This window comes from Aythya marila (assembly GCF_965140915.1).
Source record: "Aythya marila genome assembly, chromosome: 25".
In the NCBI taxonomy this organism is placed as follows: Eukaryota; Metazoa; Chordata; class Aves; order Anseriformes; family Anatidae; genus Aythya; species Aythya marila.
Window position 1 is genome coordinate 2,818,448 of NC_139066.1, and position 25,159 is coordinate 2,843,606.

Consider the following 25,159-nt stretch of genomic DNA (forward strand, 5'->3'; position numbering starts at 1 on the left):
TGTAGCATGCAGACTTTGTTGTACAACCCACCCAACCCTTCCCTGCCCCTGCCCCATGGCCAACGACGTGGCCCGTGCCACAAATTTCACTTTCCCATTACTTTGTTTTCTTTTTGTAGTGAGTAGTTTGCTTTTTACACTTTTTTTTTTTAGCCCTAAATCCCAAGTAGCGGTATCCAAGGTAACAGCAGAAAAAGAGTCCGAATCTGCACATTATCACTGTTTCTGCAAGTTTCATGCAAAACTTAAGCCATTTCTGCATGCAACACAAGGCTGGTCAATTATTGTGCTTGATACAGCGCTGGGGAGATCTCCCCCTTCACCACGACAGTTCCCTCACTGGGAAGCGCAGATTTGCTTCCTCATGGACACAGACATGTTAAAAGCCATCGTCCCCCTTCCCACTGTCCCCAGCTGCCCCAAACACACGGGAATCTGCATCATAGCACCAGGTCCAGCCAGTTCACTTGCCTACAGGTGCCCCGTGGCTTCAGTAAAGCCCCATGATCGCAGCTCCTACATCCTTGGAAGGTCTCCGGTCCTTCACCAGAAAGTTAATCATGCTCTCCGACTTGATGAGCAAGTTGCAGCCCAAAAAGAAGATGCCAAACACCACAGTCAAGGAGAGGACACAGAGGACGGCGATCTGCACCACCCGCGTGATGTACAGGCTCCTCTCGTCCGGCGCAAGGACCAAGGAGCCGCCGTCGGTCGCCAGCACCGAGCCGGTCCCATTGCAGCAGGCCAGGAGCATCCCCAAGCCCTGGGTCCTGTTGGGGTAAGCTCCTTGCTCAAGGAGAGTCTGGTTGAAGAAGGATCCATTCATGGTCTGTGCGTGGTCCCAGATCTTCGAGGGAGGCAGGAGGGAAGCGTGCTGTCCCCCTGCCCACCCTCACATCCCGGCGGGCTCCGTGCCCCCTCCTGCCTCCCTCCTCACGACGCCCGGGGTGGACGGGAAGCCAATTTGTGCAGCTTGCCGCCAGCTCCCTCCTGGCACGAGCAGCTCAGCACAAGTCCCCGAGCAAGCAGAGCGAGAGGCAGAGGAAAGGCAAAGGGCACGCAGGGGAGAAGAAGGTGGCCAAAGGTGGCCACATGCCCCCTGCCCTCACTGCCACCCCAAGGGACGGGCGCTGGGGACCTCCCGGCAGGAGCAGGGGACTGATGCCTGCCGGCTGGGAGCTCCACGGATGCAAGTTCCCAGCTAAAAGTCTTCCCCGTGTTCAAAGACAAACCAGCAACTCCACCCCCTTGCAGCCTCCCCCCAGGACCGCCTTCCCCCCCCCCCCCCCACGCTCACCCAGGCTGCCCACCCCTTCCCCACGCGGGTGCAGCCCCTTGCCCCGCTCTGGGTGCCTGCACCCACCCCACTGCCACCCCTGGGTGGGGGCCGACCCCTAGGGTCCTGCCCCTAACGCATCCTCGCCCCCAGCCCCTTCACCTGCTCCTCAATCCCACCAGGTGCCAGCCCCAGGTGGGTGGCAGGTCCCTTGTCCCCCCCCCTTGCACCCTGCCCGCAGCCTCAGGTCTCTGCTGCTCTCTCCACTCCCCGCTTGCTGCTCTGTGCCACCCACTCCTTCCTTAGGAGCAGCGCTGGCCCAATCCTGCCCGGTCCACCCCCAGCTCTGCTCAGCGCTGCCTGTCCTATGGCAGGGCTGGATCCGTCCCTCTCTCAGCATCCTCTGGCTGGGGGGGGTTGTCCCCAGGGCACATTTTTCTCCCTCTCCTCTTGCTCCTTCGTCCCCTTCAAAGGGGAGCACAGGGATGCTGCCCCCCAATTCCTGTCCCTAGCTCGGGATCCTACACCCACGGGCCAGTCGGCACCGTACATGGGTCCAGATGCATCTGGACAGTGAGGAACAGGAGCTTGCTGTGATGTGGGGACCTCGTTCTGATTTATCTGTGTACGTCTTGGATCACTTTCCTTGTGCAGCCCCCAGAGGGGATTTTAATAAACCCAAATGAGAATTGATAAATTGCAGCTAAAGGCAGAAGCGGGAGGCCAGCTGGCTGCGGGTAAAGGGAGGCTCAGTGGGAAGCGTGTCAACTGATTTTTCTTTTACACAGCCAGGAGCTGAGTGCCTCTTTTGCTTTTGTGACATTTAAGGGCCCAAAAGCAGCTAGGTTTGGGGTTTACTTGTTGCTTTTTCCTCCTTGTTTCACCCACGGCGTTGCTGTCCCAGCAGGGCAGTCTGCAGCACCGGGAGAAGCAGAAAGCCTGGCAAGACAGGGACCCATCGGGACAGGGACCCATCGCACTTAACCCCAGGCCCAGGAAAAATCCCCAGGGGAGACCAGAGCATCCCAGTGGCAGCTCCTCTCCCCGCTGCCTTCAGACCAGAGGAGTTTCTGCTCCCTCTGCTGGCTCCAGCTCCAGCTCCAGCCTCTCCTCCGTGCCGGATCCGGCCGCTGCAGCCATGGCACCGGGGTCACAGCCACCAGCTGCAGTGCTGGAGAAGCTGGGGACATGGGGCTACTCAGCTCTTGGGTACTCCCTGGGCTGCTCTTTACCTTAATCCAACCACAGGCTTCATGGCACAGAGCATCCCATGATTTATTCCCCTAGGACCAGTTTTTGTGCAGCTCTCCAGACTGTATCCAGCCCCAGGGAGCAGCGATGGGAGCCCAAACTCTTCTCGGTGCACCCTGCACTATGTGCACCCCATGTCACCATCACAGTGATGCTTGCAGGACAAGCAGCACCTTCCTGCAGTCAGCCAGGAAAACGGGTCCATCCTCATCTTCAGGCAGGGTGAGAGCCCAGGAGGGTACAGGAAGTCAAACGTTTCATTTTGTGGCTTTTTCCTTCTTTTTCAAAGTTTTTGTTTGTTTGTTTGTTTGTTGTGTTTTTTTTTTTTTTTTTTGCATCGTGCTGGCAGCAAGGGCTGGAGTATCCCCCTGTGCTGTGAGGGTCCCGATCGTGCTGGCTCAGGGAGGAGACATGTGGGACTGTGTCCCTTTGGAGCTGGCAGCACTTGCAGATTCAGGCAACCAGCTGCTAGGCAGGATGAGACCCCAGTGAAGAGGACTTTTGGGACCGACAATTCACTCGGTCAAATCTTTGAGACAAACGCATCCACGAAGCTTCAAACCTGTTCCTGGGGTGGTCCAGTGCAACACACAGGGACAGGCTGGCCAGAAAGCCATGCACAAGGGGGAAAAGACACACCAGTGGCATTTCCAGGCAGGGACGGGGGGACACATGCAGGGAAAGCAGGAATTGGGGTGCCCCAAAGCTGGCTTATGGGGTCAGCAGGCTGAGATGGCTGCAGGGCAAGATTGAGAGCCCTCAGAAGGCAGCTTTGGGGTGTTATTTATTTTATTTTCCAACCAAGAAGCAGCACTTTTTCAACACTGCGTGAGGCTCGATGGGTTTCTCTTTACCAAATCCACGTTAAAAAGTCAGGGGGAGAAGCCGGGAGGAAAATGACCCCCCCGAGCAGAGCCCAGGCAGCCGCAGGAGGGCAGCAGCACCCGCCGGGAAGGTGGCAGCGAGTGGAGGAAGCAAAAACGCATCGAAACTTCTTTTACAGCCAAGAAAAATTCCCCGGCTCCCGAGGCAGAGCCCCCAGCCCCATCTCACCTCGTCTCTGAGGCTCCGGGCAGATGCAGCGATCCCCGTTTCTCCCCGCACAGCACCCTGTACTCCGCACAAGCTCCTTTTCTGCTCCCCCCGGAATTACCCCGACCCCAGGTTTTGCCATTGCTGGCCCCAGCCCCTGTCACCCGGTGAGGGGAGCAGCCCTTCCCTCCCTTGGCAGCCCAGCCTGTATTTGCCTGCCTCAGTTTCCCCATCTCTGAGTAGGACCCTGGGGGACGAGAGGTTTTTTAAACCTCTTTGTGAGGCATTTCTTTGGGTATTTCAGCAGGGAATGTTCCTGCACAGATCTGACCCCTTGCTTGGTACAGGAGCGATTTGTAAGGATGTGGGTGAGAAAAACAGCACAGGAGAGAAGAGAATCGGGTCCGAATCACCCAACCCAAATCTGAATTTCCCTCCCTTTGTGATGTCCGGGTTTGTACCCAACTGGTCCTGCCAGGTCCAAGTCTCTGCTCTCTGTGGGTCTCCCCTCCCCGTTCCACCAGGGATGTCTCCACCTGCAGTGCCTTGGGGAGGGTCCCCAAGACCCCCCCCCACACACACGCACTTTCATTTCACTATGCAGTTGCTCTATTTCCCCTTAAATCCTTCAGCTCTCAGGCAGCTCAGCCTCGGCAGGTTTAAAAGCCGGGCTGCCTTTCATGCAAGAGTTAACAAAAGGAGGGTGTGAGCAGGATTTTGCAAGGAATTAAACCCCGGCAAAAGAGCCTATGGGAAAGAGCCTGTTCGTGCGGGTCGCCCGTGCCCCGTACTTTCTTCCCGGGTTCATTAGGTCCTTGTGTGAGCTGCGAAAGGGAAAAAGGGTGAGGAGCTCCGGGCAGGATGGGGGGGGCCACTCCCTGACTCAAATTTGAGTGACGAGCCAGCGCAGTTTCCTCCGGCCGGCCCCGCTCCGCGCCTGTGTCACACACCCAGGCTCATGATTCATCTTCTGGACGGCTCAAAACCCGGAGGTTTTGCCCCAGAGCCGCTCTCCATCGCTCACGGCGGGTTGGTCCCGACACCCCCCGGAACCCCGGGGCTCGGAGGAGAAGATGGGGAAGCTCCGCGTCGCCCTCGGCATCCTCGTGCTCTGCGCTGCTGGCAGCTGGGGTAGGTTTTTACAGCCCCTAAAGCTGTGTTTGCCCTAATGTTGCACTTCCCGCTTAGATTCCCTGCTATTTCCCCTAAATCCCTGCTATTTCCCCTAAATCCCTGCATTCACACAGTCCCGGAAAAATTGCTGGAAGGGGAAGCTGGCAGAGCACTGCCTCAGTTCCCAAACACAAAGCATCTCTCGGGCCGGCTGGGTCGGGGCTGGGTCGGGGCTAAGAGGGTTTCTCTGAGATGCCGTGGGATCAAAGTGTTGTGGCTCCGTGCCTTATTCTCACCCCAGTAACTTTATCTCCGCCACCTACCCGCCATTGGGCTGCGGTACTAGTTTATAATGGGAGCACTCAGATGGGACTTGGACTCTGTCCTCTGTAAACAGGCAGTAAGGGGAGTTTATGGGGCAGGCATCACCATACCCATCTCATTTTAAGGGCATGGGGTGTGTTTAAGTCAGCATTAGTATCCTGTGTCATTTTTTTCTCCTGTTATTTTGGTGCTTTTCTTTAAAAGCCCCGATTTCTGGCATCAGGTGACTTCAGGACAAAAGTGGCTCACTGCTTTAAAAACTTTTCAGTGCCTTGCAGAACAGCAGCCCGGCGAAGGGACTCTTCTCCCCAGGTGTGGTTTCCGGGGCTCAAAGCAAGCAGAAAACAAACCCTGCAGCCACAAAACGGTGCCGTGTTTTTCAGCTGCTGATTTATAAATCAGTCCCATTGTTTTGGAGGCCTGACCCGAGGGGGTTTGGGGCAACATTGTTCAGGCTAAAGAATGCCAGATTTCTGTGCATTCCCACCAACAGCCTGAGCAGGAATGCAGAGTAACCCCTGAAAGAGTTTTGGGTTTGTAAGGTTGCTCTTTGGGGCTGCATAGGTGATTTCTCCGGTAATCAGCTCGGGGCATCTCCTCCCCAGGAAGATGTTGGTAGACAGGGAGGGGTTCAGAGAAAAGACGCAGCCCCAGGATGGTATGGGCAGGACATCAGCCAAAAATAAGCCCAAATCCATATTGCTTAGACAAGCAGAAAGCTCAGAGAAGATGCAAAAATGGTTTGTATCTTTATCAAGCTTGTTTAAGTCTCCTTATAAAGTTTTCTGCATGAGTGTATTAGCAGGAAAAAAAAAAAAAAAAAAAAAAAAAAAAAAAAAAAAAAAGACGAGACCCACCAAGGCATGTGGCTGGCTCAGACACTGTGTGGAGGTGACTTGGAGTTCAGGCTGAGCACTGAGTAATTTTCTCCAGCCAGGGAAGGATGATGCTCAGCCACAGCCGTCTGGGGCATTTTGGGTTCAGCATGCGATGTGCATCCCCCTCCAGTGCCTGGCTGCAGTGCTGCCACCCCAAACGGGGCTCCCTGTGCCACCCAGGTTAGCTCCTGGTATTTCACGTGCTGGGATTTCTCCTTATTTCAAAGCTTCAGTCATTAGGATCAGATTGTTTTATGAGACCAGCGGGTTTTGTAGTAAAAAAATAAATAAATAAATGCAGCTTTTGTACTTTGGTTTATTAGTTTTTATGGCTGGAAAAAAAATACACTGATAAAATGCACGAAGTTTATTAGTTTAGTCTGTGCTGAAATCCTGTTAACCAGCTCGCAGCCAGGCAGCATCCTGCACACCAAGGGCCAGAACCAGAGCATCTGAGCTTCAGCACCCTCTGCTCTCCTCTTCCTGTGGTTTTGTGCCCCCATCACTGCTGCTTCCCCCTCCCCACGTGCCTCCAGCAAAGCCCTCAGCACCTCACCCTGCATCCAGCTGTGCAAATGCTGCTGGAGATGCCAAAAAAAGAGGCATTTTCAGGGTGAGGGGGTGAGGCTGGCCACCACCTTCTGCGTGTTTGCATGGCGATAACAGCCCTGCCTTAATCACAGCTGGCGCCCGGGGGATTTCGGCTCCTTCTCATGGGATGGAGAGCCCTGCTCCATCCAGCCGTGAGTTAAACACAGCCAAGAAGAGCTCTGTATGGTGTTACGGGATGGGGAAAGGTCCCACATCCCCAGACATGTGTCTTGGTCATGTGGCAGTGGGGCAGGATGGCCCCATTCATGGTCCTAAGTGCCAAGATCAGCCAGAAAATTGACTCATCAGGGCTCCCCTGGAGCCTGCAGTTTTGGAAGCTGTTCCCGTCTTTGGGCACGTGGCCCTGAGAGTTTAATCCCAAGTGCCTGGAGCTGCCAGGCTGGTGCCTGCCAAGCCATCGGCACGGGGCTCAGCCTCCTGCACCAGAGATCAACCTGTCGCTCTTTAGGGCCATGCTAAATTTAAAGTCTCCCATCCTTTTTTTGCTTCCTTTTATGCATCCTTTTAACCTGCAGCCAGGTATTTTGGTGTAGGGAGAGAGCTCTGGGAGTGGATGCAACCTCAAAGCTGAACAAGCTGCATGCCCATGTGCCCGAGCCTTGTGGCATTTGCTGTGTCCCCACATCAGTCCCATGCCCGGATCCATCGGTGCCAGCACCCCGTACCAGCACCCACCTCCACGAGCCCTGGCACGCTGCGTGCCAGCAGGCACAGCCACACCGAGCTGCAGCCGTGGCTCTGCCCGAGGACCTGATGCCATCGTTTCACCGTTTCCTCTTTCTCTTCTGTGTTGCATTTCCTGCCACTGCTGCAGAAAACTCCTCTTTTCTTCCTCTTGTGGCTGCAAGAGGGGACCCTGGGCAGGGAAGGTGGGGACAGAGGAGCCCCCAGTTGCTCCGTGCTGGCACCCCCAGTTCCTAGGGCTGTAGCTGGGGACACACAGCACCCTCAGGGACCGGTTGCCTGCAGATGCTGAAGCTCTGACGAGGTGCAGGAGGGAGAAACAGCCCAGGGCAATGCCACCACAGCTGTGTCTCAGCCACTCACCGCAGCAGCAGCCGTTGGGACCACAGAGCTGCACAGTTCCTACCTCTGCCCTTCCTGCCCCAGCAGACATTGCTGCTGCCCCAAAGCCCCTGAGGGTTTTTTGGGGGGCCCCTTGATGGGACACACTGGCCTCTAACCAAGGCATGCACCTCCCGAAATCCTCACTGCCACTTCCTCTGGTGGAGCTCCGGTTTCCCCCCAGGGGACATCATCACAGTTGGCTGCCAGCATGTTTTGGGACATGTGCCACTTCCCTCCCCTCTTTTCCCCATGTTTTAACCCGAGCTGAGACCAGCAGGGCTGAGTTCAGCATCTGCAAAAACAGGCACCGACCGGCTGGCCTGGGGGTGGGAAGAGGCGCTGAGCTGGGGGGCTCACTCCTTCCCCTCCCCGCTGCCCCAAAATGCCCGCAGAGAGGCACAAGGGGCGATGTCCCCCGGGGCTGCAGGAACAGGGGACACTTTAAGGAGCTGGCATCAGGCTGGCAGGTGGGAAATGCCAGCAGCGGCGGGCAGGATGGAGCCCAACTGGTGCCGGGCTGGGGGAGGCAGCCGTAAAAGAGGCAGGGGGGCAGCAGCTGGGTTTTGGGGCTGCAAAAAGGGTTAGGGTGGAGACCTGGGAGGATGGGGGCTCTGCCTGCTGGTGGGGCTGTTTGGTGGCCCCGAAGGTGGTGACAGCTTTCTGTTTGCTGTTCCAGGGGGTAACATCTGCACCACTCGAGGGGTGAACTCCTGCAAGCAGTGCCTGGCCGTGAGCCCCCTCTGTGCCTGGTGCTCCGCAAAGGTGAGTGCTGGGGGGGCTGAGCAGGGCTGGGGGGGCTGAGGGCTGTGGGATGGGTGCTGTGTCTCCGTTTGGTCCCACCGTGTCTGAACACATTCCTCGGTGGCATCTGGCAGTGACCACAGCTCTGGCAGTGCCCACAGCCATGCGCATCGCGGCTCTTGGTCTGGATTCCTGCCTCGCTTTCAAAATCTGCCCCTTACCTGGGTGCATGAGTATGAAACACGTCGAGTTGGCTTGGAAGTGCTGAAGTTTTCCCTGTGAATTCCCTTTGTCTCTGAAAAGCTATACATTTGAAAACCTGGTTTCCTTTTGGTTTGCTTCTCAAAAACCTATTGTGAAGCTCAAATTTTAAAAAGAATCTAATTCCTGAAAGGGCTGGGAAAGGAAGGGAGTCTGGAGATAGGAAGCAAATGTTGATTAGAAGGTTTGGGGTTTTATTCATTGGAAAACGGTGAGTGGTAAGGTGAGGTGACTGGGCTTGGTTACAGAGCTAAAGAGGATGTCAGAGCTAAGCTGCGGCTCTGAAATCCCCGTCTGGGTGGGTGAGATGCTGGAAGGTCTGCCACAATACCCTCCAAAAATGCTGCCCTTAGGGTTGGCCCATCAGGGATGTAAGGGTGGAAGTTCCTAACACTGATGGGATCTGGTGAGCCGCAGCCCCAGGGCAGAGACAGGAGGCAGGGAGAGATGGGAGAAGTGATTAAAAACTCCGGGGCTTGGGTGAGCCATTGCCTTAACAATGCACTCCTGTGGCTTGCAAGGAGTTCCCCTTCCCCAGAAAGCACTAAGAGAAGGCTTTTCTTGCCTTCTGCTGCTGAGAAATCCTCTCCCATGAGTGGTGGCAATGCCCACGGGGCTGGAGAACAGACCCAGGAAAACTGATCCAGGTTGGGAGCGCTGTCGGATGGTGCTCGATGCCGGGCACCCGCTGCATACCCCGGCCACCTGCAGGTCCCATCAGATCCCAGGGCATCTTGCAGCATCATCCCATGCAGGATGCATAAAGATCTTGTGTGGATGAGCCCCGACTTATCTCCTGCAAGAAGCAAGAAGCTGAACTTTGCAGCTCGATAAGGACTCGACCATCCATCTGCTCCTTCCCAGCCCGGGCTGGTGTCTTGACGCAGCAGGGACTGCGAGCTTGGGTGTTGTTTTTTTTTTTCCCAGATCAGCAAAAGTTTCCAAAAAAGGAAATATTTCCAGCACTGCTCAGGGCTGTGCTCACGGACAGACGTGACAAGCAGCAAGGGAGCCGTCCCACTGCCAGCAGCCAGCCGCCGGAGAGCCGCGCTGTGCAAACTACTCAGCAGCTCTGCCTCCAACATCTGGACCACATTGTCTTAATTTAGCAAATGAGGGTTTTTTCTGCGGGTTTGTTTAATATCCCCAGGGCGGGGGCGGTCTCTGATCCTGCCCCCCTCCTTCGTTAAAGGGACAGGGCTGCCCTTAGCTGTGCTCCTTTCCCACCCGTGCTGGCTCCCAGAGGAGCCGGGGGTTATCAGTTGCTGCTGCTCCTTCCTGGCTTCGAGCAAGAAAGGAATTTTATTGCTCTTTCTTGTGACCACTGACTCCACTGAGCACTGAAGCAGAGGAGAGTTGAGTTATCTTTATTTTTCAGAAACCCTGACCACCGTTACCAGCTCATAGATATGCCTGGCCACTTGTTTTTCCTTTTGGGAAAAGCCAGCTGAGACGTGGCTCTAAAATCACCTTGGAGAGCATCGTGGCAGACTTCTCCTGGGTCTCACCCACCCCAAATGTCACTTCCCAGGGAGGAAAATAGAGCCAAGGTTGGACCAGGGTTTGGTTTAGAGAAGCTCTGGAAGGTTTTAGCTTAATGTGCAGAGGCATCTGTTCCTTGGGTCCTCCCATGAGCTCTCCTGCAGAGAAGCTGTTGCTGTGTGTGGTTGCCTGTGAGATGAAAATGGAGGTGCCCTGGGGATACTGCAGCCTCCCAGCCACAGCAGTGATGGAGATGTGGGATGGAGCTGGCTCTGACAGCACCCTGCCCGATCCTTATCCCTGTCCCAAAGGTCTTGAGCAGATACCTCCTGTAGCAGGCTCACAGAACTGCAGAAAATGGGAGAATTTGAGAGGTTGGAAGGCAACTCTGTGCATGCACCACCTAGTGTGGGCTGCCAGGAGGGGAGGTGGGTCTGGGGAGCATCTTCCAGGGCTGCAGGAGGGCTGGTGGCAGAGGAGGTGGGACCATGTGCCCCCCAGCAGCGAGCCTGGGCTGCCTCCAAGTCGGTTTTACAAGTCCTGAGTCAATTGTGTTGAGGCTTTCAAGGAAAGGGGAAGGATGTGGCCCAGAGGTGAAATAGCTTCTCCGTGGGAATCTCTCAGTAGAAATTATGCTGCTGATTGTGCAAGGAGCTGCGTGTCCTTTGGGAGCCCCCCAGCACCTCAGGGTACTGCCCAAGAGCCCAGTGGCATGGTTAAAAACCTTTCTGCCCAGCCCTGCCTCTCACCCTCATCTTTCCAGTGCTTTCCCTGCCTAGGACAGGACCGGGTGTGTAATTACCCGTGGGCTCAGGAATGATCCAGGCACCTCACCCAGGTCTGTGGGGTCACAGGGAGAGGTTCAGAGGCCTCGAGGGCTTGGAGATCTGCGGTGGGGAGCCCCACAGGATGAGGTGGCAGGGTGGGTGGGTGCACAGAGCTCGTGTAGACGTAAAACGTGTCCTCTTCACCAGCAGCGTGCTGCCTGGGCAGGAGTGGGAGGCCACAGGGGAGGAACACGCCTGCTGATGTATTTTCTGGCTATTGCTCGGACTGAGGGAGGAGAAAAAGGCAGATAAAGGCCGCTGCTGCCGGAGGGGGCCTCCTGATGCTGTTTGCACTTTTCCACTTGTTTGCTTAAAACACACAAATTAGCTCCCGGGTTCAACCCACCTGGACCTGAGGGGAGCTTATAACCTGGGCAGGGGCATTGGTGGTGCGGAGAGGGCAAGGATCTCACTTCTGCCCTCCTGGGGCTTTGAATGGAGAAAGATTTGGGCTGGGGGGGAGCAGGAGGGAGGAACCCCATGGAGAGGGGACAGCGGCTGCCCTGCCAAGAACATGCAGCGGCAGATCCCAGCAGCGCTAGGCCAGGAGAGGAATTCTTCCCATATTTGTCCCGATAGGAAACTCTCCCCCCTCCGCCCCCCAGGAGTGCCGGGAGCCCTCTGAGCATGCCAAGATAAGGGCAGGCAGCCGGGAACTTTCTAGGAAATCAGGGAGGGGGCCGGAGCCCCCACCGTGACTTCACACTTCTGGCTTCCTGTTTCTGACGGATTCTCGATGGCTTCTCCCGCAGCCCAGTTGCCTTTTTGGTCTTTCTTTTCCTTTTTTGGTTCCCCTTCCTCAGCTGGGCTCCAGCTGGCAGGATGCTGGGAGCTGCAGATAAGCTCAAGTGGATCTCAAAAAGGAGCTGTGTGCTGGGCTTGCCTGCTGCTCCTGGGGCGATTTCTGACGGTGTATGTCAAGAAAACTGGGGAAAAGGTGGCTCTATTGCCAAAGCTTAGAAAAACAAAACAAAAAAGTCTCATACTCTGCCCATTGCTCACAGCCTGCCAAGCTTGTGTCCTGCTTCACTCTCTTCTGGCACGCAGCCACCCCATGTAGAGGGGCTTTCCTTTTAGCTGTGCCAAGAAACAAACTTGTGGCTCCAGCTCCTAGATGTCAGAAGGGGTTTGGGCTTGGGCAAGCCATCCATCATCACTCCTGACTCTTCCCCTGTCCCACAGACCATGGACCAGTCGTCCCCACGCTGCGACCTGCTCGCCAACCTCCTGCAGAACGGCTGCAGGCAGGACTTAATCGAGTTCCCCACCAGCAGCGTCACCATCCAGGAGGACCGACCGCTCAGCGACAAGGGCTCAGGGGGCTCCACCACCACCCAGATGAGACCCCAGAGAATAGAGCTGAACCTGCGGCCGGGTAAGAGTCCACAAAATGCTGTGGGAAAAGGAGATGTGGTGGGGACAGCTTGGAGAGCTCGAGCGATGGATGAGCCATCACCTGTTGGCCAAGGTTGTCCCAGACCCACTGGGGACAAGGCAGGGCTGGGGCTACACCAACCCCACCAGCAGTGTCCGCAATCTGGCTGTCTGCAGGCTGATTTCTGCTGTTCGGTCTCCCAGCTCAGCCCTGCAGGACGGGATGTGATTTCGACATCTGTGGGATTATTTTATGAAGCCACTTAAACCTTAACCACTGCTGCCTCAGTGCCATAAGGCTGACCCTTATCTTTCCCAAGGCTTGTATTAAGGGGCTTTGTTAATATATATTTATTCACATTGTACTTCCCCTGTTTGATTTCTCCTTTTGGTGTCACTCACCTGAGGTCACAAAAAGGGTTTGGGAAAACTGGAGCAAAATGGTGACATTGCCATGTCCAGACTTTCCCCACACACAGCCCATCCCTGCTCTTATCATCAATCTGCTCACAGATGTCTCGGCAGGAACAAATTTTGGTTCTGTGTTCATTCTGGCCTCAGGGACAGATGTCAGAGGCTGATAGCATGTCCCTGGGCTGGGCAAAGAGAAGTTCTGATGTGAGTGACAGCGGTCAGCCGTGTCCCCTTCCCCATGATAAGGGGACGTGTAGCTGTGGGGTAACTGTTGCTGTCTTTAGGTCCAAAAGCAGTCATCAAGAGACAGGTATGTGTGCTGCTCTGGAGAGGATTGGAGGAGGCATGTGGTGCTCTAAGGATTTTGGAAGCAGTAGAAGAAAACCCTGGCTTGATATCACCTCTGCCAGAACAAGAGGGCTTAGCAAGAGTTGTCTTGCCCAGCTCGTGAGAGAAGGCCAAATGGCATAACCAAGGCATGTCCCACAAGCTCTGAGTCCTTGTGGTTTAACTCAACAAGGAGGAGCAGAAGTCCCCCAAGGATGAAGCTGGGACTCCTGACTGCGTGCTGCTACCTGGCCATGCAGACAGTGGGGCATGGAGCTCTTCAGGCTCTCCTGGATTTTGAAGATACTTTACCGATCCTGAAAATCTAAATCTGAGATATAGATTTATATGAAAACAATGATTAAATGAAAGTTGATTAAAGCTTTTTTCTTGTTGTTTGAGGTGTTCTGAGAAGGCTGCAGCTGTGCCCCAGTTGCATATCAAAGAAGTAGTTTCAGAAAACAGCAAGAAAGAACCTTTGTCCCTTCTAGAAAGTTGAAAGAAAAGGTCAACCCTAAGTGTTTTCAGCATTATTTTTTTTCAAAGTCATTAAAACTGGCCTGTTCCCCAGAAGGTTCTAAGGAGGTTTTTGTTTCATTAGAAAGTGTTTCATCAAAAAGTTTCCCAGCAGGGGCTGGGAGGAGCCAAGAAGAACAGGAAGGAACAGGGATGGGGAGGCCCAAGGAGATGTTTGGAGGCCTCAGGAGTTCAGAAGCAGCCTGAAGCAGACGTGCAGTCCCCTGGCTGTTCCCATAAGACCTGCTGCCCATGTGTACAGCATTTTACTCGCTCCATCCATCCTGTGTTGGCCACACTATCAGCATAGGACAACTCTGAGCAGAAGGAGTTCATGTCCTAGTAATGAGATGCTTGGACAACAGGAGCTGTGGGACATTTGCCATCTTCAAGGGGTGCACAGCACACCTCACATGCAAGCACCCTGCTCTTAGTGGTTTACTCCTTGGTGTGTCTCACTGTGATAGTCTCCTCCCAGCAGCTTTAAGCCATCTCCTTGGGTTCCTGTTGACCCCGTTGGGTCCCATTGACTTTCTCCCCAGTCCTGCGACCAGCCCCCTTTGTTTCTCCCAGGGGATGATCTCTTACTCCTCTGCCCTGCCATATTACAGATGACTCCCAGATCTTCCAAGTCCAAGTGCGTCAAGTGGAAGACTATCCTGTGGACATCTACTACCTGATGGACCTGTCCAACTCCATGAAGGACGATCTGAGGAACATCCAGAACCTGGGCACCACGCTGGCCAGCGAGATGCGCAAGCTCACCAGCAATCTGCGAATTGGTTTTGGGGCCTTTGTGGACAAGCCCATTTCCCCCTACATGTATATCTCTCCTCCAGAAGCCCTCGAAAACCCTTGCTATGAGTAAGTCCCAAGCTGAGGGAGGTCTGTAAGGGTTGGAAGCTAATGGGACATCACCAGACTGTGGCTGGAAATCTGTGGAAATGGATTTCAGAAGGGATTTGGGTGTCTGATTTGGGGCAGGACTTAAGCTGGGCTGCACTGCATGTCCTGGTATGGATAGGGGGAGCACGTCTAGACTTTGAAAAGCTCTTGTGGGAAGAAACAATTTTCCACCGTTTTTGTTCAAGGTCTAACTCCTAAAAATCTCAGCATCACTGTAACATGATAGCTTTTTAAAAGATCCTTCACCAGCCTCATGCTCAAGGCTCTTGGGGTGGTTGGGTCCTTTCGGCACGCCCAGAAGAAGACCAGAGGGTGTGAAATGGCTGCACAGTGAGGACAGGAGCTGGGACACCCATGAGTCTTGTGCCCTGACCACTTTCTCCTGCAGGATTGGGGAAACGTGCCTGCCTATGTTTGGCTACAAGCACGTCCTGTCGCTCACAGACGAGGTGACGCGCTTCAACGAGGAGGTGCGCAAGCAGAGCGTCTCACGGAACCGCGACGCCCCCGAGGGCGGCTTCGATGCCATCATCCAGGCCACCGTGTGCGATGTAAGGGGCAGGAAGGCTGGGACGGGGCTGGGAGAGGGTCGCTAGGCTGAGCCTGGTGGGTTGGCAGAGAGCTCCCACCCCACCAGAACGGGGCCTGAGGCCTCTTGCAGTGGAGCTACAGCAGGGCTGGGATGTGGGCAGGGCGCATGTTCAACAAGGGCATTTCTGAGTCTCAACCAAGGAGAGGGTAGAGCATGGCCCTTACGTGGACCTGGGAGGAGAGAGGAGCAGAGCAGATGCTTTGGGGATAGATGTGGTGATCCCATGTCAGCCCAGAAGGGACACCTTTTCCTCTGCCAGCACCTTGATTTTGCTCGAGATGGGAGGGTTCGTGCCCCTCAGTCGTTAGCCACCATGATTAACACTCTATCAAATTAAAGCCTGTCTTTCACCTTCACAAGCAGCCCATGCTCACCTGCCTGGCTCCCCAGCACTTCCCTGGGAGAGGGGCTGCCCTTAATTCCCCCTGCAGTGACAGGCTGGTCCCCAGGACCCAGCCATGCCCCATGGTGGCAGCGAGGTGCCGGTATAGGGCTGCCCTCAGCACACACTGCCACCCCACTGGGAGCTGCTTTTGGCCACAGAAGAAGATCGGCTGGAGGAATGATGCTTCCCACCTGCTCGTCTTCACCACGGACGCCAAGACCCACATTGCACTGGACGGGAGGCTGGCCGGCATCGTGCAGCCCAACGACGCCGAGTGCCACATCGGCCAGGACAACTTCTACTCAGCCTCCACCACACTGGTAAATCCAGGCCCATGTGTGGGGTTTGGGAGCCCACAGCTCCTGCTGGGGATGGGAAAGGTGGTCCAGGTGTGCTTGGAGGGCATGGTGGGGACTGGGGTGGTTGGGACTACGTGTTTCAGGGTGCAGCCTTTCCCCTTCCCCAGGACTACCCCTCTCTGGGCCTGATGACTGAGAAGCTCTCGCAGAAGAACATCAACTTGATCTTCGCTGTGACGGACACAGTTGTTGGCCTCTACCAGGTAACGGCTGCTGTGCAAAGCCACCTTCGTGGGGGGCTGTGGGGTCCTGAGGGCACCTTTTGTGGGTGGCTGGATGGATCCTGGTGGCACCCATCCTCACAAGGCTGCTCAGGAAGCTCTCGTGTCTGGGAATGGCTTGACCCAGCAGTGGTGCCTTCACCTGTCATGAGCAGACTGTGCTTACGGTGGTATTTCTCCAGAACTACAGTGAGCTGATCCCAGGAACCACCGTGGGCACCTTGTCGGGAGACTCCAGCAATGTTCTGCAGCTCATAGTGGACTCCTATGGGGTGAGTGTGCAAGGCCAACACATCCTGTCCCCATGGGCAGCTCAGAGGGAGCAGCAAGGTGCAGGGGGCTTTCTCCTCATCTTGGAAGAGCAATCACCCTCGCAGCACACAAACCCCACCCAGGGTTGCCCAAAGGAGAGCTGTGCACTGTGATGGCCCCACAGCAGCACTCTTCCTCCCCAAATAACCACCACAAGCAGCTGGACACTTGGCAGCTCCCCCAGCTTCCAGCAGCCTCCCTGGGCCAGCTGTGAGCATCTGCCTCCACCCACACGTGTGGGGGCCCCAGGGATGGGAGCTCACCCCTGTCCTTTCCCATCCTCGAAGGTGTTCCCCGTGGGGAGTGACGTGGCCAAGCTCTAGAAAGCCTCAGGGTGCTTGGCTGCTTTCCCGTGTGTGTAGGAGCATCACTGGGGTGTGGTGGCTGCTCGGGGTGGTCCCCCGTGCAGCCTGGCTGGATTTTTCCATCTTTCTTCTCTCCTCCCCCAGAAAATCCGCTCCAAGGTGGAGCTGGAGGTGCGCGACCTCCCCGAAGAGCTGTCCCTGTCCTTCAATGCCACCTGCCTCAACGACGAGGTCATCCCTGGGCTCAAGTCCTGCATGGGGCTCAAGATCGGGGACACGGTGAGGCTCCTGTCCATGGGCTCAGCTTTTCTCCCCCTCCACACTGCCTGCTTCCCCCCAGATCCTGGGGGACACAGGCTCTTATGGGGACATTATCATCTTTTTGGTGGAGAGAGGGTCCAGCTGGGTGGGCGCAAGGAGAAAAATGTTGTTGTCTGCTGGATGCAGAGGCTGTGGTCTACCAGCCATGGTGCATGGGCTTTTGGGCTGATTTTGTCTACACGCTGTGGTGGGCAGGTGCACTCTCCCATGCTGGGACAGTTTGGGAAAGCCCTAAGAGATCCTGCTGGACCCAACTCTGGGCTGCCTAAGCTTGGGCACAGAGCAGATGCTGAGGCCAGGCTGGAACAGGTACCCCAAGGCTGCAGGGGGGTACCAGCACCCAGACACACCCTTCTGCCCCCCCCAGGTGAGCTTCAGCATCGAGGCCAAGGTGCGAGGGTGCCCGCAAGAGCGCCAGAAATCCTTCACCATCAAACCCGTGGGCTTCAAGGACAGCCTGGTGGTGGTGGTGAACTTCAACTGCAGCTGCTCCTGCGAGAGCCAGGCTGAGACCAACAGCTCCTTCTGCAGCGGAGGCAACGGCAGCCTCGAGTGCGGCGTCTGCCGCTGCAACCCCGGGCGCCTGGGCTCGCACTGCGAGTGCTCGGAGGAGGAGTACAACCCCTCGCAGCAGGACAACTGCAGCCCCCGGCCGGGCCAGCCCCACTGCAGCCAGCGCGGCGAGTGCATCTGCGGGCAGTGCGTCTGCCACAGCAGCGATTTCGGCAAGGTGACGGGCAAGTACTGTGAGTGCGACGACTTCTCCTGCGTCCGCTTCAAGGGCCAGATGTGCTCAGGTGAGTGGGAGGCCTGGGGGTGGTGGTTGCATGGAGTAAAGCACCTTGGGGTGTGCTAGAGAGGTATTTTTGCTGCCCGGCATTGTGGTTGAGGGAGATAGCAGCCATCTGGGGGCTCGTTGCATGCATTGTGTCATGCTTAGCCATGGATTAGTTCAGGGTGTGATGCAACGACTCCCCCTTTGGCAGCCTGTGCCCAAAATCCTTGGCAGAGGATGGACTCAGAGGGTTAAAGGCAGACCTTGATCCTTCCTTAGGCTCGGGAGCCCCGTTGAGGTGGCTGGGGGGCTCCAAGGGAAGTGGCTCTGGGGTGCACAGGGCAGGAGCCGGCCAGGTTCTGCTCGACTCCCACATCTGAGGAATTGCTCCACAGGAGGAATCCCCAGGGTGGGGAGATAGGGGTGGGGAGAGGCACTGGGATTTCCGAGGAGAGGATGCACTAATTTTATCCTCCACCCTGTTCTTGAAGACTCCCTTTTGGCAAAAAGCGGTGGGGAAGAAAATCCTCCCCCATCGCTGGTCTTACAGTGAATATTCATCTCCTGAATATTCGCCTCCTCCCTGTGCTGCCAGGCTCCCAGTCCTGCCTGCTGCATTTCTCAATTTGGGGAACCTCGCTTCTCCCATGCCAGGGACCAGGGAGACCATCTCTGCAAAAAAAAAATCCCAGCAGCAGTCACCTCATGTGCCCCATGTGTCAGAGCCCCTTCCTCAGCCACAAGCCCCATCTCCAGCGAGCCCTGGAGGTCTGAGTGTGCTGGAGGAGCAAACCCCAGGGCCCTTCCCCATCTCCTGGCTTCCCAGGAGATGCGAGAGGAGTGGCAGCACCCAGAGCCCCCAGCTGCCTCCACACCACTGGGGTTGATCATTCACCTTAACATCAGACAGGGGGGGCTGGGATTTTTCCCCCCCAGGCAGTGATTTTCCGTGGGAGCCGGGTGCTTGTCCTCAATGCTGCCACCCAAGGCTGTTCCTGTGGTGCTGTCTGTTTGCACAGCATCCCCCGTGTCAGGCAGAGTGAGGGCAAAGGTGCTGGTGGCACACTGCCCCCGAGCCAGGCGAGCTGTTAATTAACCCCATCCGTTGGTTCCCAGCTCCGTGCCCGAGTCCTTTGCCCAGCGGGGCCAGCCCTGGCTGCGTGCCCAAGGCTGAGGAGGAAATGAGACGGGGAAAGGTTGCCAAGCCCTTCCCGGGGGGCCACCACCCACGAAAGCCAGACTTGGCAGAAGCCCTGCCCTGTCTCATTGCCAGTGCCCCGTCTGACCCCGCTGGCATCCGTCACGTCCCGTTCAGCCACGCTCCCCCAGCCTCCCCCTCTGTTTCCATACCTCGTCGCCCGGCGCGGCGCTGTTTTCCTGTGACTCAGCTCCAGTTCCTCATTAACAGGGTTACACATTTATTTCTCACACCGGTGCCTCCAGGGCCATGGGGGCCGTGGGGGACGCGGTGCCCCGGCGCTCCCCAGCTGGGAGCAGAGCTCCCACGTGCTCGGTGTTTGGGATGGGTCGGCGCGTGCCGGCACCGCGGTGTTTCCGCTGCTCGCTGTGTCTGGTGGCTGAGTCAAAAACCCAACCGGGATCCAAATAGCTGCGGGCTCTGGCAGGATCTGAGCACGTCGGGCTGTCTGACCGAGCCAGAGGAGTGTGTGGAGCTGGCTGGGCTCTTCCCAGCAGCCAGCTCTCCCGTGTGTGGCGCTGGGCTGGGAAATGACAGCAGGGGTTGACCAGATGGCCTAACCAGATCTGAAACTAAAGGCAAGAGCCAAAGCTTGGGCAGCTCAGATGGAGCTGATTGAGCATCTCCAGCTGCTGCCAGAGCCAAGCTAGCTCAGCCTGAAATTTGGCTATTTTTTCCTTGTTTGCATGGGATAAGAGAAGAACAGGGGGTACAGAAGGCAGGGAGGTGAAGGATGGGGTTTGCTGGGGGCAGCAAGATCCCACCCCAAGGACAGGGGGACACAAATGTCCTGGGTGGCTGCTCCACCTCGCTGTGCCACGCGGAGACGGAGCTGTGGCTCTGGGTGCACAAGCATCCCACGTGGATGATCCCCAGAGGAGATCTGTGGGCATCCATGGGAGCACCCATGGGTCCTGATGCCCTCCTGGACATCCCCAGGCCATGGGACGTGCAAATGTGGGGACTGCGTGTGCAACTCGGACTGGACCGGAGACTACTGCAACTGCACCACGCGCACGGACACCTGCATGTCCAGCAATGGGCTGGTGTGCAGCGGCCACGGCTCCTGCGTCTGCGGCAAATGCGACTGCACCCAGCCCGGCTCCTACGGGGACACCTGCGAGAAGTGCCCCACGTGCCCGGATGCCTGCACCATCAAAAAGTGAGTTGGGGGGGAGAGCTCGGATGGTGCCCGTCAGGGTTGGTGCCCGCAGGTATGGTGACCATCCCCAAATCCATTGGGTTGGGATCCCGGAGAGAAAAAAGGGTGGGAGGGTGCCTCGGGGATGGTGCAGAGCAGTTCACGGCAGCTCCCTCCTCTTCCTCAGGGACTGCGTGGAGTGCAAGAAGTTCGAGCGGGGTGAGCTGGTGAAGCAGCAGTCCTGCAGCCGTATGTGCCGCGATGAGATTGAGACAGTGCAGGAGCTGGGTAAGAGCGGAGATGGGGCGCACGGCACAAATTTCTGCCCTAAAGCAAGGAAACACGGGGCTGCGTACACCCGCCATGCACATGTCCCCAGCACGAGGGCTCTGACAGCCTCTCAATCCTGCAGGGGACAGGGGCAAGGACGCTGTAAACTGCACCTACAAGGACGAGAACGACTGCGTGGTGCGCTTCCAGTACTTTGAGGACTCCAGCGGCAAGTCCATCCTCTACGTTATAGAGGAGCCAGGTAGGACCCGGCTGGGGGTGCCGATTGTGCTGCTCCTGGGGGTCTGCACTAACCGTGGGGTTGGAGCCCCCTTTGTGCCTCCTGGCCAGGATCCAGGGGCTGGCACAGGTCACAGAGCTGCTTTGTTCCCCGCTCTGTGCACCCGGGCTGTGATTTCCTGCCTGTGTCTCACATTTCCCCATGCCTCTGGGTTATTTCACCCCCCTGCTGAGCCACCAAGGAGGAGCTCGGTCTTCCCACCACATTTCTGACTCCAGGGGTCTCATTTTCTTGACGTGCTGTTAAGATCCAGCTCTTGGCCACACAGGAGCGATGCTGCCCCTGCACGGAGTAGCCCAGGGCCTCCAGCATCCTTGGGGACTGCTATCAAGCTGAGCAGGGGGCCATATGGCTGCAGATCCTTCAAAACCAGGGTCATTAAAAGAGCCATCAGCTCTAATTACAGCCACCCATCACCTCCCCAGTCCCTGCACAGGCAGCCCTGGGGGGCAGGACAGATGCTCAGAGCTGGAGGCTCTCTCACGAGGGAGGATAAAGCCCTCTGGAGAGCAGAGGAGCCCCCATACCCGCAATCAGGCACCCTAGGGTGCCCACCCAACCATGCTCTCCTATCCCCCCAGACTGCCCGAAGGGGCCAGACATCCTGGTGGTGCTGCTGTCGGTGATGGGCGCCATCCTGCTCATCGGCCTGGCCGCCCTGCTCATCTGGAAGCTGCTCATCACCATCCACGACCGCCGAGAGTTCGCCCGCTTCGAGGAGGAGAAGGCCAGGGCCAAGTGGGACACGGTAAGGGCTGTGATGGGCAGGAGACCCCAAATTCTGCCTCCACTGGGCTGAGTGGATCCAGATCCCAGTGCTCCCAGTACAAGAGCCTGGTCCCCATTTAGGACCCACAACGCGCTGTCCTTATGGACCAGCTCATCCATCCCATTGCTCTCTGAAGCACTGTGTGGGGTCACAGCAGGATCTGGGGTGGCACCACCAAACTGGGCACCCCTTCTCCCAGCCTGCTGTGGCCCCATAGGCTGTGCACAGACCAGAGCAGATGTCCCAGGCACTTTTCCCACCTCTGGTGTATCCTGAGCACTTCTCTCCAGCGTGACCCTCTTACTCACCACCCACACAAGTGTTTCCACCCCGTGAGCTGGAGGAAGGTCCCTGCTGCCACGGGGTGCTGGAAGGGCTGAGGCACCCGGAGCACGAGGGAAGGGGCCAGGATGGCACCAGTGCCTGTCCCCCACCTCCTGGCTCCTGGACTGAAGGGGTGGATGAGCTGGGGTTGCTCTTTCTGGATGCCTTTCTGCTCCTGTGCCCTCCTCCACAACTGCTTTTCCCTGCTCTCCCCTATAAAAACCTCATGAGGAGCTGTTGAATTGCACATCGCATTGTAGAGCCAAAGCCCTGAGCAGAGCCATGGATCCCACACCCACTGGTACCCCAGTTTCCCCAGTTGTAAAGTGGGGTGAGTGCCGATGCTGATCACGAAGCGGTGATGCTCTTTGGTTTCTTTTCCCAGGCCAACAACCCGTTATACAAAGAGGCCACGTCGACCTTCACCAACATCACGTACCGCGGGAACATGTAAGGATGCTGCATCCAGAGCTGGCTGTGGGATCAGCCGGGGATCGTGGGGTCTCCAGGAGTCCAGTTTACAGAAGAGCTTGTGTGCATGTGTGTGTCTGCGTGTAATTTAACAACCCCCGGGCTGCCTCCGGCCCCGTTCTCCATCACCTCACTGCACTGCAGGGACGTGCTTCCACGGCAAACCTCTCGTCCATACCTCTGCGGGCCGCCCCATAGGAGCTGGTGGCCCCTTCATACACTGAACAGGGAGAAATGGGTCTTCCTCTGCCTAGTGGTGAACCTGTGAACTCTTCGGTGCTCCTTGGGCCAAGCGGATTTTGGCTAGAACCCAAGGCCAAGCTGTGCTCTGCTTCCTCGGGGATGCCCTCGTGCACTGGCCATGTGAAGTCCCAGCAGCCACGGTGTTGTTTTGGGGGTTGAGGACACCACTCAAAACCCAGCAGTTCACACGTTTCTCGTGTTGCTGTGGTTCAGGATGGTGGAAAGCAGCCCCCAGGCTGCTTGTGACCTTCCCCCTCCCCTCCACGTGCCTCCGCTCTGCACCGCCGGCCACCTCCATGTAGCATCAGCTGTGCTGGTCCCAGCTGCAGCCCTGGGATGGGGCTGAGCTCCCCGTGTCCCCCACCACTGTCCCCATGTCCCAAAGCACACGGACTGCATTGCCTGTATGCCGGGAGCCTAGCCCAGGCTCTCCGGGGAACGAACTCTCCCCTCCCTGTGCCTTTTGGCCAGGGTAATGGTTTTCTGCTTGGCTCAGGGTCCAAATGAGCAGGCGGCCTTCAGGCCCCATCCTGCAGCCTGGGGCTGTGTGTCACCCACCCGTGGTTTGTCTCCTGTGGAAAAAACAGCCTGGGGACAGAGAGAGCTTGGGCAGGTGCTCTGGGCCCTATCCTGGTAGCTCCGTTCCCCTCAGTTCCACCAAAAAGCAGCACCCACCTGTCCTGGTGGAGAAAATTAACTCTGTCCTAACTGAAACCAGGACACCACCTCATGTCCCGTGCCCACCCCAAGGCCCTAGGGCTGGTCCTGCTGGGGGCTGTGTCCCCTGCTCCCTGCCTGGCCTGTCCCCAGGGGTGGTGGACATCAGGGATGGTGCTGGGGGGCAGCTGGGGCCGAGCCCCGGAGCAGGCGTTGGGTGGGCAGAGATGTGCTCCACATGGGGGTGCTTCCCAGGGCACCAAATAAAAACCTCAAACCACGAATTGTGTCGGCACTGCTGTGTGACCCAGTACCAGGGGGGCCTGTCTGGGCCAGGAGGGGTGGATGGGTGAGGGAACCAGCCCGGGCAGGGCTGTGGGATCTCCATGGGGTTTTCTCTGCTCTGTTATTGCTTTTTCCTGGAGTGGGTAACACAGCTGGGGGCACAGCGTGGCCCTGAGCCTGCTGCAGGCTGGGCTCCTCTCGGCAGCCCCCTCCGTTCATTGCAGAGGAGCAAACCCCAGCATCCCCCCTATTTCTGCAAGACTCCCAAAACCCTTCAGTGTGCACAAAAAGCCCCTGGAGGAGGGCAGCTGGGCTGAGACCACTGCGGGACCATCCTGGGGCCAGCTGGGCTGGGGGCAAAGGTGCTAAAGTCGGGAGCTGGGTGCTGCCTGAGCACCCTGCCTGGGCACCCGCTCAGCACCACGACGCACAGGGCTGCAGGGACACCTGGTGGGCACCTTCCAAAGCAGCATTTTGGGACCACAGAAAGTGCTGGGAAAACTCTTTGGAAAGGTGCAAGGCTGGCCTTGGAGTGAGGATGCTGGGGCCAGGCCCTGTAGGGTCAGCCCAGAAGGGTACATGGGGGGATCCTGCTCCTGCTCGGGGCTATGGGCATGGTGCAGGGCCCGGCGAGCAGCTGGAGGGATGGAGGTGCTGTTGTGCTTGGAGCCTGGGTGTCATCCCCATCCTTGTGTCACCCTGTGCCTTAGGGACCCCATCGGTCCCCATCACAGCGCTCATTGGCACGGGGGAGCTGAGCCAGGGAATGCCCCCGGCACTCTGTGACATCAGGCAGAACGGGGGCACCAGGCGACATCGGGCAGAGGGGTGACAACAGGCAGCGAGCCTGGGGACTGCCCCGCACTGCCTGGGTGCATCGAGGCCACCACAGCGATTGGCCAGGGGGTGAGTCTGCTGCGGGGTGCCCGGAGAGGGGCAACGGGACAGGGGGTCTGCACTGCAGACCTTTAACACCCATTGCTCTGGGGTCACATCCTGCCCCTGCAGACAGAGCCGGGGGTCACACCATCCCGGCTGTGTCCCTGCTGGGTGCGAGGACCTGGGTGTCAGCACGGCCCCGCGGGGCCCCGTTCCCACCAGGGCTGGCCAAGGAGAGGATGAAGCCCCACAAGCGGCCAAAGTCCTGCAGTCCTGTGGCCTCCAAGCAGCAGCAGACACCACAACGTGGCTCGGCAGACAGCTGGGAAGCGTCTGCCCCCTCCTCAGCTGCGACTGCCCCCAGGAAGATCTCCACGTCCAGCAGGACCTCCACGTAAGTGAGGGGATGCCTCCTCTTTGGCTGGACGAAGCTTGTCCCCATTCATGTTTTAGGGCTCCGTTATGTCCCCTGACCACCCTCGAGGCAGAAATAGAGCCGGGTGGGGTGCAGGGGGTGACAGGACGGTGCCCACCTTGCAGGGAGTCTGTCCCATGCTGCACGATCCTGACGGCCGAGGTGTACCCGCCCAGGCAGGTGGAGTGCAGGACGGACGTGTCGAAGGAGGACAAAGCAATACAGGTGAGGGTGGGCAGCGCGGCCCCACGCGCATCCTGCTGGGAGCGCACCCGGCCCCTCAAAGCCATGTGCCCATCACCGAGATGTGGAACACGCAGCCCCGGGGATGCAGCTGGGTCGGGGAGCTGGCTGGGGAGGGCTTTGGCCACTGCTGAGCACCCTGGTGTGGCCCAGCACGGGCCCAGCTGGGGAGCATCCCCGGGATGGTGGCCACCAGGTCTCTTCGGTTGCCATCCTGGGCTCAGCCCACGCGGTGTTTGACGACGTGGGTGCTCCTGGCCCCAGACACCCCAGTCCTTGGAAGCGTTACCG

At 57.5% G+C, this 25,159-nt stretch overlaps 2 protein-coding genes across 4 annotated transcripts; one reads left to right on the plus strand and one right to left on the minus strand.

The window, feature by feature from the left end:
- Positions 1-490: 490 nt before the first annotated feature.
- Positions 491-826, minus strand: LOC309887218 (reprimo-like protein; the record flags this gene model as incomplete). Its single annotated transcript, XM_082778766.1, has 1 exon — positions 491-826. One exon carries the CDS (start codon positions 824-826, stop codon positions 491-493), a length of 336 nt encoding a protein of 111 aa, XP_082634892.1.
- A 3,511-nt stretch (positions 827-4,337) lies between these two features.
- ITGB3 (integrin subunit beta 3) lies at positions 4,338-23,322 on the plus strand. Of its 3 annotated transcripts, none has more exons than XM_082779235.1 (15): positions 4,338-4,690; positions 8,231-8,316; positions 12,048-12,240; positions 14,108-14,360; positions 14,791-14,953; positions 15,538-15,699; positions 15,846-15,941; positions 16,142-16,231; positions 16,721-16,855; positions 17,265-17,694; positions 19,810-20,032; positions 20,199-20,299; positions 20,424-20,543; positions 21,164-21,330; positions 22,061-23,322. In XM_082779235.1, exons 1-15 carry the CDS (start codon positions 4,633-4,635, stop codon positions 22,127-22,129), a joined length of 2,346 nt encoding a protein of 781 aa, XP_082635361.1. In that variant the 5' UTR covers positions 4,338-4,632; the 3' UTR covers positions 22,130-23,322. The 3 variants fall into 3 exon arrangements, with proteins under 3 accessions (XP_082635361.1, XP_082635362.1, XP_082635363.1); XM_082779236.1 differs by having other exon boundaries at positions 15,541-15,699; XM_082779237.1 differs by lacking the exons at positions 4,338-4,690; positions 8,231-8,316; positions 12,048-12,240 and adding an exon at positions 12,612-12,963.
- The last annotated feature ends 1,837 nt before the right edge of the window (positions 23,323-25,159 follow it).

Excerpts from the sequence above, each read along its gene's own strand:
- ITGB3 (XM_082779235.1), top strand. The coding sequence starts at position 4,633 with ATGGGGAAGCTCCGCGTCGCCCTCGGCATCCTCGTGCTCTGCGCTGCT. Across the intron at positions 12,241-14,107 it reads AGAGCTGAACCTGCGGCCGG|ATGACTCCCAGATCTTCCAA; the intron begins GTAAGAGTCCAC and ends GCCATATTACAG. Across the intron at positions 20,033-20,198 it reads GATGCCTGCACCATCAAAAA|GGACTGCGTGGAGTGCAAGA; the intron begins GTGAGTTGGGGG and ends CCTCTTCCTCAG.